The sequence below is a fragment of the Megascapheus bottae genome, chromosome 6, assembly GCF_031878675.1.
Source record: "Megascapheus bottae isolate mThoBot1 chromosome 6, mThoBot2.hap1, whole genome shotgun sequence".
Classification (NCBI taxonomy): Eukaryota; Metazoa; Chordata; class Mammalia; order Rodentia; family Geomyidae; genus Megascapheus; species Megascapheus bottae.
The window spans coordinates 13044721-13058962 of record NC_143514.1 but is presented as its reverse complement, the minus strand read 5'-3'; the positions used below and the strand labels follow the sequence as shown (position 1 = coordinate 13058962).

At 39.5% G+C, this 14242-nt stretch overlaps 1 protein-coding gene across 1 annotated transcript in view; it reads right to left on the bottom strand.

Moving 5' to 3' along the window:
• Positions 1-5786: 5786 nt before the first annotated feature.
• The window catches only part of Slc30a7 (solute carrier family 30 member 7), a 63180-nt gene continuing 54724 nt past the window's right edge, over positions 5787-14242 (bottom strand). The window contains exon 11 of the mRNA XM_090334279.1: positions 5787-8596. Coding sequence (XP_090190405.1) covers positions 8549-8596 — 48 coding nt within the window. The 3' untranslated portion in view covers positions 5787-8548. The remainder of the gene's footprint in view (positions 8597-14242) is intronic.

Here is a 14242-nt window from a genome sequence, read left to right as displayed (position 1 = left end):
TTTCAGTCTGCTATCCTGAAATCACCAGTGTTTGGGACAGGGTTTATAGAACCTTGTGTCTTGTACCCATTGGCAGGGCCTTTCACAGTGAGTTACACCATCTGAGTTTAAATTATTCTATAACGGGGACATTGTCAACTACATGATACCCCAAAAACTCCCATTGTCCCTTTTTATTAGTCTTTTCCTACCCATAATCCCTGGCAAATTCTGATGTGTCCTTTATTGCTTTTCAGTTGGTTGAATGTCACAATGAATCTGACTTGTAGAAACATGCTTTTGAGATCCATTAAAGTTGTTGCATGTATCAAACATTCATTCCTTGTTAAGAGGCGTGCTAAGGGAGCTTGTTGAGGTTGGTTTAGGAAGAGGAAAATGGGTCCAGGGAAAGTCATGGAGTGGCCCACATTGCATGTCAAATGGAGCTCCTTTGGACAGCTGATACTAGTAAAAAACAAAAAAGAAAATAGTTGTGTGATTTTAAATGGGCAGACTGTTTATCCATTCCTATTGGGGATATATTTGGGTTATTTCTATTAGTAATCATATAGTTTTTGATATGTTCACTTGAGTTATTCCTCTAGAGTACAGGAACATTGCTAGATCTTAGTAAATCTAAATTTAATTCCATAAGAAACTGCCAGAATGGTTCCACAGTGGATATACCATTTTGAATTCCTCTGATTACCTAGGACTTCCTATTGCTCTGAATTTTTGCCAGTTCTTCCTATTGAGAGGGTTTTTTTTGTTGTTGTTTAGATAGGTGTGTAGCCATCTGTCCATCAAGACTAATTTGCTTCCTTTATGACTAATGATGCTTAGCATCTTTTCATATACTTATTTGGCATTGTAACATTCCATTTAATGAAGCATCTGTCTGTCTTTTGTCCTCTTAAGCTGGATATTTTTTATGGGCAGGTTTTGAATGAACTTCATAGTTGTTTGTTTGTTTGTTTTTGTTTTTTCCTGACAGCCTGGGTAGGAAATGGCATCAGACTCTTATCTCCAATTAACCAGCAAAAAGTTGGAAGTGAAGCTGTGGCTCAACTGGTAGATCTGTCATCTCAAGAAAAAGAGCTCAGGGACACTTCGCAGGCCCTGAGTTTAAGCCCCATACTGACACCCAAACATAAATACACAAGGTACTGAGGAAGAGTATTAAATACAGATTGAGACTGTTACCTAGTCTGCCAGAGCCACACAAGGAAGCTTCTCAGCGAGAGGAACAAACTTCTTTTAAAGATTAAAATACTGGCATGGTTCTAGGAAACTTCCTGCCTAAACTTGTGTAGACAGAAGCAGCTGCTGTAAAGGTGGCCATGGGTCGCTATGCACTGTGCTTTAGACCAGACGCTAACTAGAGGACACAGAAGATGGGGAGGCCCGGATCAGGAGTCCACAACCAGCAAGTCAGTGCAAGACACAGTGGGCTGGAAAAAGTAATCAGGAATTCAAAAGGCCTGGGCAGAGGCAGCAGAATTTCCTGTACTCCTTGTCAAGGCCAGAACTATTGCTGAACCGGGCAGAGGGGGAGTGGTTGAAATGAGAATGACATAAAACTAGGCCTGGACCAGATGAGAGTCGGGCCATTCCCAAATGGGATCCTGCTTGCAACCATCAGTTAAGTCCCGGGCCAGGGCAGGAAGAATGGAACTTAATAGATTCCAAAGAAGAAAGGGAAAGACAGTGATGAGCAGAGTTGGGTAAGGCGGTGTTTACATTTACATTTCTAAGAATTCTGTAAAGAATTCTAAATGGGAAAGATGAGCTTGAGTTTCCCGACCCCCCCCCCCCCGCTTTATTTTTGAATGTTTGATGTTGGTAGTTCTGCATGGAGGTGACAAAGGAGCCACTGGTGACTCATAAACAACATGGACAAGACTGAAGTGGAGAAAGAGAAGTAGGAGTTGTGGAAATGTCTGGGAAGAATGGGAAAAAGCATTTGTACCCTCTAAAAACCCCAATCCACTAGCAAACATGCAGATGGTAAGGCCCAAACATGGCATCTCAGACAAAGGATAAAAAGGTCATTTTGATAAGGGGGGGGAGGTGGCTCACACCTATAATCCTCAGGATTATGAGATCTGAGGGTCAGAGTTTGAAGCCAACCCAGGCAGGAAAGCGTGAGTCTGTTATCTCCAATTAACCACCTGAAGGCTGGAAGTGGAGCTGCTCCATGCTCTGGCAAAGAAGAGTACTATCCTTGGGAAAACAAAGCTCAGGGACAGTGCTCAGGCTCTAAGTTCAAGCCCCAGGGGTGGTGGGGGAGAGAGAGAGAGAGAGAGAGAGAGAGAGAGAGAGAGAGAGAGAGAGAGAGAGAGAGAGAGAGAGAGAGAGAGAGGGGGGGGGAGGGGAGGGGAGGGGAGGAGAGGAGAGGAGAGGAGAGAGAGAGAGAGGAGAGAGAGAGAGAGAGAGAGAGAGAGAGAGAGAGAGAGAGAGAGAGAGAGAGAGAGAGAGAGAAGGGGAGGGGAGGGGAGGGGAGGAGAGGAGAGGAGAGGAGAGGAGAGAGAGAGCACGCAATTTGGAATTTGGCTTTAATGGACCTAGCTGGAATACACTGAGATATGTTTATTGAGGTAACAGGATGAGAGGATCCTAGCCACTTCCCCCCTCTCAGCAGCTGTTCTTTCCCAGTTCACCCAATTTACAAGACACAATTGAGGTAAAGGTTTAAACAAATTTTATTGAGAGGATTTTTGATACATTTGTTCATGGTTCTTTTAAAAATACATTGGAGGGTAAACAAAATGTAAATGTGCAAGTAGAAAAGAGAAATATACATTATGGATCCTGTGGTATTGTACTTAGGCCAATCTAATGCTCGCTTTAGTGGCATTTTCAAACCACACTGTGACAGCCTGCATTGTGACACTGCCACCCAGAGTGTTACTTGAATGCTGTACAACTGTTCTGAAGCAATAATCTTCATCACAAACCCAACCCCAAAGTTGGCCATATGTTTAAAATCATTAAAGGCAGAGAGGTGAAATGTTGTTGGGCGATTTGGCAGTTTTCCATTCACAGTATTTCCCATTTCAAACATTCTGTTAAACAGAGAAAAGTTGGGGAAAGTATCACACGTGGGAGAATCTCACTGTCTGCTTGAGAAAGCAATGGAATTACAAAAGATGCACGGCGGGTGATGTGCGGTAGGTGAAACCAAACTCAACTACCAAAATATGGACTACAGCTTTTTTTCCCCAAAGCTGGAAGTCAAAGCAACAGTAGCAAGCAGAAGCAACAATACAAACAGGGAAATGAGCCAAGAAATCATGGAGTGTTCACAAGAGAACATGATAAAAAGGTAAAAAAAATTTTAGGAAAATTGAAACTGGTGAGGAAGGCATTAGGTGTTTTTTTTAGATAGAAGCACCTTTAAGAAATACTCTCTGAAAGAGTTTTGGATGATGATACATCTGGATAAAAAAAGGAAGACAAACATTGGCTTTTAATACAAATAATGGCAGCTTCCTCTAAAATTAAGAGAGACACCTCAGTTGCTGATTTAGCTCAACACAAATCTAAAATTTCGAGTGACTTAGACTGTAGTCCCAGTTCTGCCCAATTACTTTCCAATACTATACAAAAGAAAGCATCCATATCCATCTATGATACGTTCAAAAGAATGTGCCGCTCACAGAACTACTTTCAAGAAAATGGACAAAGTTGCTTAATTCTGCAAAATTCCAAGAAAGGCTAAGATATTTTTGTAATAATGACTGATTTAGCCTCTCCTTAATCCTTGCTTATTTACTATTAAATCATAGTTACTATCTGAACATTTAGAGATTGTACAAGTGTAAATTCATGATAAATCTGAGGATAAAACGATGGGTAAGACAAAGCAAGAAATCTTTTCTACACGTTTTCCAAAAAAAAAAAAAAACTACATTGAATTTTCAAAGCTTTGTTGACACATTCATGAAATCGATTTCTTCCTTTCAAAAAAAGTATGTATGGAATGTAATGTTTTAAATTAAATCCTACTTATCTTCCTCCTACCGCAGAAAACTAGGTATACTTCTTGACAGATGAGTTAGTTCCTCGTGCTGATAGAGGGCACTTACACGGTTTAACTCTGTAACAAAAAAATAGTCTTAAAAGTGCTCCAGTTCTCATTCTTTTCGGCTAGTAAATTTAGATCGCATAAATAAAGCATGCAAAAGAAGAAATCAGTTAAAATAACTGCTCCTCCAAGACAACTGTGTCAGTGACTGTCACCATTTTTCCCCCTGTGGTACTAGGGTTTGGACTCCGGCACTTGAGTTTGCTAAACTGGCACTTGACCACTTGAATTATACCTCCAGCCCTACTTATATTCTAGGAGTGTCTAGATGTGCTACACCTTCTTGGATCTTATTGAACGGCATCCATAAAACAGAATAATCATTAGCAAAGTACTGGGTTTGGATTCAGTGCTGTACCCCGGCTCTGCTCTAGGCAAAGGACTGTGCTGTCTCCTCATCTAATAAGATAAGGATTCCTTACTCAGGTATATGGGAACTGAAAAATATATTTGAAAATGTAATCTATTATAAAATCATGCAAAGTTCTTTTTGTATGGCTCTCTATAGGACCTGTAGTTAGGAAAAGCTTAATAGAAGGCAGAGCTCACCTCATCCAAAGGCTCCCAGCCATCTGGCCTTTAAACGGAATTGTATTTCTCTGAGCATTTTCTCAGGCTTCTGAGGGATGCCTTGAAACAATCTTCCACTAATAAGACTTCATAAATGCTCTTCAATTTTCCAAGGTTCTTTTGCATCTTGGAAAATAATTTGCTTCAACAAAGGTAAATTTTGTAGCAGCAACAAGAACAAAGCTTAATTTTGTCATATTTGATGAAGGATTAGAAGTAGTAGTTTAACATTTGGAATTCAAAACTCCACCCAACTGAGTTTTAGATTGGTTCTATACAAAATCCAATGGCTATTTTTGCACAGCTCTGAGAATTAAAAGGAAAAAATAACTCTCCAGTGGCTGAAACTGCTAAGTAGCAAGACTAAACTTATTCTCTAAAAAGTATCAGATTATAGAACATAAGGAATCTAAGGAATCTTGAAAGTGGCAGGAACTTTGGGCTCCAATAGTAAAAAAGATCCACTGTAAACCCAGCATCAGGAGGCACACAACTGGAATCCTGGCTACTCAGGAGGCTAAAATCCTGAAGATAATAAGGCCACCGAGGCAGGTAAATTTGTGAGACTCCATATCCAAAATGACCATCAAAAATTGGAGCTGGAAGCATGGTTCCAGTGGTAGAGTACCAGTTGAACAAGCAAATAAATGGGAGGACCTGAGTTCAAACCCTGGCTAGCATCAGTCAAAACAAAACAAAAAACTATCAATTGTACAGATGTTATCAAATCAGGACCTAATTTCCTTAGGAGTAAAAAAGTTAAAATATTTATAATATCTTCCACAAAAGGCACTCTGAAAATAAAATTTTCATTGTTAGACATAAAAAATGAGACAAAATTCCATTAATAAAGTGCCTAAATGTACCAAGATGGAGATCACATGACCTTTATTTACAATAGTCAATCACATTTACAGAAAGGCAAATACGACACTGGAAAGACAGCACAGTGGGATCTAACAAACCCTCCATTGGAAACAGGTCTGAATTTTAGTGCTGGCATTGCCACTAACTGTCCCTGTGACCTTGAATAAGTACAGCTTTGCTGAGTTTCCATTTTCTCATCTTGTGTAAAATGGGAGGTAGAGCTTGGCTACTTGCATGGTCCTTGCTTAAATGTCAAATTTTGTAAATGTAATATTCTTAAATCCCTTATGGATCAGTGTTCTTTTTGGTGAAAACTGCTCCCTACATAGGAAGTGGAAACACAGAATTTTGATCACTGCTGCTTTTTCAGAAGTACATGAAAGTCACAGTATCTTGGTTACAGTATACACATATAAGCCTTGAAGGACTGCAAGATGTCCCAGACACTGCCAAATGACATCTGCTACCCCCTTCCCCACCCCTGCCTGCACTACCAGAGGAATATCCTACAGAAACAGTGGTCACTGCTCTCCACAGGGAGTGTGGGAAGTTACTAGTGAAATGAGCAAACCCTGCTCACACTAAACTCTTCTTGAGCAATGAAAAAGGAATTTTAAAAATACGACCAATGTAGGTATATTTCTGATCAATACAAATTTGTTCTCCAGAGAAAACTTTGGTCTTTTAATTAGTGGCAAATTTACAGATAGTTTTTGGTTCAGTTTTGTACTAGTCAACCCAATCTCAAGGACATTTTAATGTTACTTTATAGCCATAATCAAGTGGTATTTCTAAGTAAACATACTACTTACTTTAGTAATATATCTCTGCCAAAACACTGATAAGGAAGCATTTCCTGTGGAAAAACAGTTGCATTCATACTAGTTTGGTTCTGTTTTTCTGTTATGCACATGGGTGTACAGACTATAATTAAACCATAAATGCTAATGCCACCCTGCCCAGTGTTCTAGCTGGTGATCGATCGCCTGTATGTACCACCAAGCTCTCTGCATACTCTGTCTTACCAAAAGGAAAAGTTACCCGTGGATTTGTGCTCTACAACAATAAAATGATACAATAAAGGGGATTCAGTGAAAAGCACAGTTGGATTTTCAAAACCCAAGGGCAAATTTTGTAAGCCAGTACAACTATCTCCATATGTGAAATGTCAGAACCATTACACGTAATTAGCTTGTATAGGCACACATCCAAAATTGCTGCCTACGTCCAGACCTGCCATTTCCTATAATAGACCGAAACCCACAGAAGATCTCCAAGTTCTTACTTCATAATGAAAATACAAAGACTAGTATCTGGACATTGGCTTTATACATTCCTTCTAAAACCTTAATCATTTTTCAAATAAACTACTGATGACAGGAATTCTTAGCTTTGGAACTGCCTGGCAGGGAGCAAAAATGTTGGGAAATCAACTCCATTTGCAGTTTAGAAAAACATGAAGAAAGTAGAAATTATCCTAATAGAGTACAGTTCATAAACTAGGCTAGAAGTAGAGAGGAAGAGGCTCTAAAATTCAGAAGAAAATCAACAATTTCTACCACCATGCTAAAAAAAAAGTGCTTATTATTGATTTACATTCTTAGCAATCAAAACAATCATTTTCCATTTCACCCTAGAAGAGGTTTTTCCTCAACAACATCAACATTTTTAGTTAAAAGGAATGTATGTTGTCATAAAAATGAAGTATAACAGCAAAATGTCCAATATCACTTCATAAAACAGAATAGTTCAGTGTGTAAACACTTGTCATCTCAAATTAAAATTTTGTTTGAAAAAAACACAAGAACCTAGAAAAGCAATTGGTTCCTCCTCTCCCCACCGCCCCGAAACCCCAAGATCCCTGTGGTAGGAAAGTTCTGGATGACCCTTTGCTTCATACTTCTACCAGTTCCAATGCAGTCAAATGCTGCTGGGGGCTCCTGAGAGCAATGGCATTTGTTTATGTACAGCTTACACTGGAAAGTACCCTAGTCACTTGGTATTTGAAGAACACAGAATAATACTGCAGCTTGCATCACTGCTTCAGTCCACACTGCCTTTCCCAGTCAGTAATAATCCATAAAAATGGTAAGAAGAGCTGTTGGAAATTTTATTACCAAGCCTTTATAGAAATTTGGAATTTAGTGGATGTTGCAGGACAAAATAATTTTCTCTGTAACAGAACTATCTGCAAAGGTTTGAAAACACAGTCCAGTCCACAAAGTAATTTAATATGATTATAGATTTTAAAAAAATCAAAACAACACCTTTTTGATGAGATAAAACAATGAAAAGAAATATCACATATCTATCTTAGGCTGGAAGTACACAACAGACAATCTGTATACTTCGCTTGCAAGAGTCTTATTTTGTACAGATTACAGAATATACATGAGCTCGATGGTACACTTCTAAGTTGGCAAATACATCTGTTAATACAAAGGCACTTTGAAAACCCAATATGGTTTGGTTCATAAGTTTGCAAGGTACAAACAGTTTCACAAACATATGATTGTACTGAAGATCGTCAACATCTGTGACATCACGTGTAAAACAGATTTCCTATTTTTTTTTTTTTTTGTAACACTGGTTTTGTGAGGATAAGAGCGGTGGTTTCCAGCAGCTTCTGTGAAGACATTTCAGATGGCTGTGGGCACACAGTCAAAATTTTTCACTGACTGGGTGGGGTGAGGGGACACAGTGAAGGCATCTAACATGAACCTTCACCACCATGGCCAAATAAAGAAGAAGAAAAAATGCATATATATCTATATATATATGACAAAGCATCACCCTAGAACAAAACCAGAAACCTCAGCAATCAGAATGGCTTAGTGGGATAAGCACAAAGCAAGACCCAGTCCAGGTGACTCCTGCTCAGTGAGGACCCCCTCTGCTGTGAGCTCCCTGCAGCACATGCTTGGCTGACCACGGGGTCTGCTTGGTGCTGGGGAGTTGCGGTGACAATTTCGCTAGTTTAAAGATCTGGGTACAATTGTACAGTACCAGAAAAACTGGGTCCAAAAAATAATTTCTCTTCATCCGCTACATGGCTGCAAAGTCAATCTGTACATAAAGCTGTCTCACTCCAGCCTGAAAGTTAGAAAGAAAAAGAAAATTAGGAAGTTGGCCCATAACAGACCACATAGAAAAACAGTAGTAGTAGAGGAAAAACATTTTTGTGTGTGTGGGTGGGGAGGGGGTAAGGACAAATCAACTAATCATATGCCATGTCAAAGTACTATTAGAAAAACAAAGTCCCACATCCTTCCACTATAGAGGACATCATAGTGCATCTCCCTTAAAAAAGCCCTCAGTAATTCTACCTCCTTTCTGGGTATATACCCATCTACACTTCCCTGGATAGTAAAACCCCTCAATAGGTGACCCCTATGTGCTGTCTAAAATTCCTTTTCTGTCAAAATCATTCCAATCAAATTTTACCTTCCACCATTCTACCTAAACTTTCCAGGTCTTCTTCATCTGAGTAAGGTCACTCAGTGCCCCATCCAGCAGTTCACTTTGCAGCTAGCCCAGTTTTTCTAAAGACCTCCAACCTGTGCACACTCTGGGCCATTCCTATCGGAGTTCATTGTCACTCACTAGCTCATTCTGCCACCACCACACTGGCCATTCCGCTTGGAACTCCATCCAGTTCCTCAAGACATGCTCTCTCTCTCATCATATCCCCACTCAGATGTCAAGAGAGGTCTCCTATGACCACTTGGCATAATATGCCTCTACTTCCCCAACCCAACACAGTTATAGTGCACTCCATGCAATGGAGTTACTCGAGTAGGAAAGTACACAAGACAAATCAACCACATAACCTTGCCTCCTAGAGGTCATGCTCTGCTGGGAGCTCGGTGGAGGAGGATAGATGATGAACAAATACGCAAGGAAACAGATGTGTAAAAAGCATTGCTTGGAGCAGAGAAGGGAAATGTCTCTGCACCCCACTTCTCTCTTCTCTTACCCCAGAAGTCATGAGATAAATTACTGAACCTCTCATTCATGAGGCTCACTGGTTACCATGGTTCTCTGCAGGGAAATAATGGTGCCTTTTTTGTTCATTCCTGATTTCCAGAACCTTACATAATATCTGATGCACTATACCTGCCCCATGAACATTTGTTGAAGGAACTACAATTCTATGAGTTGCTTTCTTCTAATGAATAAATGCAAGTCAGAAAAAGCTCTTCTTATCCACACCTTATAGGGAAACATGTAAAGCAGGGCTAGGACCACTGCCTTGCTCTGCCATACATGCAGGAGGTGCTGCTGGAGAGCGCTGAAGAGTCAGGTCTGCCCAAGGAGTACAGTGGGGAAAATCTTACCTAATATTACCAGTCAGGACGGAAAATGTTAAAAACAAACAAACAAACAAAAACCTCCCTAAGGTATGTCACAACTTTCTTTTTCTTTTTCTTTTCTTTTCTTTTTTTTGCCAGTCCTGGGCTTGAGTTCAGGGCCTGAGCCCTGTCCTTGGACTTTCTCAAGGCTACTGTTCTACCACTTGAGCCTCAGCACCACTTCCAGCTTTTTTTCTATGTATGTGGTACCGAGGAATTGAATCTGGGTCTCCATGCATGCCTAGACAAGCACTCTAGCACTAGGTCAAACTCCCGGCCCTGGTATGTCACAACAACTTTGACTCAAACTTATAGTACAGACTATAATTAACAGTACTCTTTCTTGGTTTACTCTTACAGGAGAAAAAGAATGAAATTAATACCCCTGAAATCCATAGATACAAATGAAAACCAAATCCCAGTTGTTTCATTTTAAAACTGTGCTGATGAAGTGGGCAAAAGAGGCTCATGCCTATAATTCTAGTTACTCTGGGGCCGAGATCTGAGGTTCAAAGCCAGTCCAGACAAGAGTCTGGAAGACTATTATCTCCAGTTAATCTCCAAAAAGTCAAAGTGTTATCTCCAGTTAACCTCAGAAAAAGTCAAAGCGAAGCTGTGGCTCAAATAGTGAAGCACTAGCCTTGAGTGATAAAGCTCAGAGACAATGCCCAGGCCCTGAGTTCAAGTCTCAGGACTAGTACAAACAAAACAAGAAAGAAAAACCAGCTGATCAATAGCAACATGATTTATCTTACAGAATACAGAATACCCAATATTTGTATATACATATATATTACACCCAATACTTGGTAAATATTTAATAAATCCTTGCTACAAACCAAGGACTATGAATGTGAGCTTATGAATGTGAGAAGGGATTTTATATAAGCTTTAGAAATTATTCTTAATTATGATTTTATATAAGCTTTATAAATTATCGTTATGATTTAATTTTCTCAATCTAGGTGACCCCAGAAATAACTGCACTTAGGGAAAAATTCTTGTATTTATAAAGCAAATAAATATCCTAACTTTTGGTTTAAAGTTATTACTGAAAGCGAAATAGAAAACTAAAACTAAACTGAGCCCTCATTGTCTCTGGGTTTCCTTACTTCAAGCCTTAACCCAGTGAAGCTGGTAATAAGAAATGAGTTGCCCAAGGCAATAAAAAAGAAAGCAGAAAAACAAAGAGGCTAGATAAATGATCTTTGCATAATCATGAGTTAATTACTCAAGCTGATATCAGGTCCCAGAAGGACTGCAGCTTTCCGCCAAAGCTTGATCTAACAGCAAAAATGAAAACATAATTTTTTTTTACTTTATCCATTTGTCCCAACAGGTACAGCTTCAAATTCTCCAGCCACTCATTTTCCTTCAAAGTAGAGCGAAAAGGAGAATTTCCAAAGACATCACCAATTCCCTAAATGCAAGCTAGGTTTGCTGTGCTTTGGAGATACCACAAAGATAGCATTTTCCAGCAGTCAATGATTTTTAAAAAAGGATGGGGGGGAAGTATGCAAGAGTGTGGCCTAGTGGCAGAGTGCTTGCCTAGCATGGATGAAGCCCTGCGTTCAATTTCTCAGTTCCACACATACAGAAAAAGCCAGAAGTAGTGCTGTGACACAAAGAGGATCAGGGACAGAACCGAGGCCCTAAGTTCAAGCCCCAGTTCCAGGAAACTGGCAGAAAAAGGGGGGATTAGTTACTTTGAACACTTGGAAACTTCTAAAAACAGAAATGTCAACCTGGTTCTACAAGCTTAGAATATCCCTAACAAATATTTATTGTTACAGAAAGGAGAATTAAAAAAAGAACTTAAAACTTAGAAAACTAAAACAGGAATATAACTGCAGAAAATTACTGTATTCTCTACCAGTCAAAAGCTATGGAAACTTTCCACATATATTCACTTCTATCCCTTTAAGACAAAGTCTTGAAAAACCATCTTACTCTATCCTGTAAAACATCCAAGTGGTAAATGAATGAGACTACCTCCTAAGAACAAAAATGGGACTAGGTATGGTGGTACCTCCTATAATCTCAGCACTTAAGAGGCAGAGACATGAGGATGTAGACCAGCATGGAACACAGAGCAAGATCCTTTCTCAAAAGACCAATGGATGGAATTATGCTGAGGACTGAGTACTTGCCTACTATGTACAAAACCTTGGATTCAATTCCTAGCACTGCAAAAATAAAAACAGAAGTAACAATCTGGATTTCCTTCTGTGAATTGTCTTATGAGGACCGATGAAAATGGTCCATACCCATCAGCGCTCATACTTAGCAGGCGCTTGGTAAATGCCAGCTATTGATGCAGTTACTGCTCTTATTGTTATTTCCACTATTATTAACCAACTGATGCGGGCATACCAACTGTATTAATTAAAAACAAGGAACCTATGGATATGATGGATTACAGATATGCTGGTTACCTCAATATCACAACCTTGTCAAGAGGGAGTGTTCTGGTAGATTTCTAGTCCATCTGAAGGAAGATAAGAGCCCAGTGGGGTGGCTCACACCTGTAATCCTAGCTATTCAAGAGGCTCAGATCTGAGAATTGAGGCTCAAGGCCAGTCCAGGCACTCAAGACCATAAGATTCTTATCTCCAATTTACCACCAGAAAACGAAGTGGCTCTATGGCTCAAGAGGTAGGGCAGTAGTCTTGAGCTGAAGAGCTCAGGGACAGCGCCCAGACCCAGAGACCAAGCCCCATGACCGACAAAAAGAGAGGTGGGGGGGGAAGAGATAATAAGAAAGATGTCTAAAGTTTGCAGAGCAAATGAAAGGAAAATTTTTTCCAAAGTAGCTGAAAAAGTTTATGTTCCTACCAACAGTGTAAAAGATTTCTCTTTTGGCCATATCCCTGACAGCACCTGTGATGGATAGCTTTCTTGATAATGGCCATTCTGAGGTGGAAACTCAATATTGTGTTGATTGGCATTTCTGTATGGCCAGGGATGTTGAGCATCTTCATGTGTCTATTGGCCATTCTTACTTCTTTTAAGAGGTCTCTCTATAAGTCTTTAACACTTTTATTAATTGGGTTGTTGATTCTTTGAGGATTTATTTTGGGAAGGGGGATTAATTTTCTGAGCTCTGAGTATATTTTAAATATGAGGTCCTTGTCTGATGCATAGCTAGTAAAGATCTTATTCAGCCATGGAAAGCAGAATGTTTAGTCAAACATAGAGCTTCCCTATGATCCAGCAATCCCATTCCTGGGCACTGATCCAACTGATCACAAACCTGGCCACACTAAAGCTACCAGCACAACCATGCTCACTGCAGCATTGTTTACCATAGCCAACATATAGAATCAACCCAGATGTGGATGAATGGAATAGATCAAGAAAATTTGTGGTATATACACACAACAGAATTTTCTATTTCCATCAGAAAGAATGATATTGCCCCATTTTTAAGGAAATGAAAAGACCTGGAAAAAATTATATTGAGAAGTCAAATCCAAAGAGACATAAATTGCAGTTTCCCTCATTTGTAGTAAGAAGAATGTGCCTACAAAAATCTACAAGTATACAAATTCAATGCAATACCCATCAATATCCCAATGTCATTCTTTAAAGAAATAGAAGAGGCAATCCAAAATTTCATATGGAATAATAAAAGACCCCATATAGCAAAAACACTTCTTAGCAGAAAGAACAGCGCAGGAGGAATTTCAATACCAAACTTTAGACTCTATTACAGAGCTATAATAATCAAAACAACTTGGTACTGGCACAAGAACAGGCCTGAAAACCAATGGAATAGAACTGAGGACCCAGATATTAAACCACAGACCTATGGCCACCTAATCTTTGATAAGGGAGCCAAAAAAATAGAACGGAAGAAAGATAGCCTTTTCAACAAGTGGTGCTGGCAGAACTGGTTAAGCACATGCAGAAAACTAAAGCTGGATCCTTCTTTGTCACCCTGCACTAGAATTAACTCAAAATGGACCAAAGACCTTGAGGTAAAAGGTGACACTGAAAACTTTACAAGAAGGAATAGGAGATACACTAGGCCTCCTTGGCACAGGTCAAAACTTTCTCAATAAGGATCATGAAACACAACAAATCAGAGAAAGGCTGGATAAGTAGGACTGCATTAAACTGCAGAGCTTCTGTATGACAAAGGATATAGCTAGTAAATTAATTAGGAAGCCTACAGAATGGCAGAAGATCTTCACTAACCATACAACGGACAAAGGCCTCATATCTAAAATATATCAACAGCTCAAAAAATTGAATCACTCCAAAACTAATCTCCAAAGTAACAACCATCCATTAAAAGATGGGCCAAAAACTTAAAGAGAGTTTTCTCTAAAGAAGAAATTAACATGGCCTATAGACACATGAAGAAATACTCGACATCTCTGGT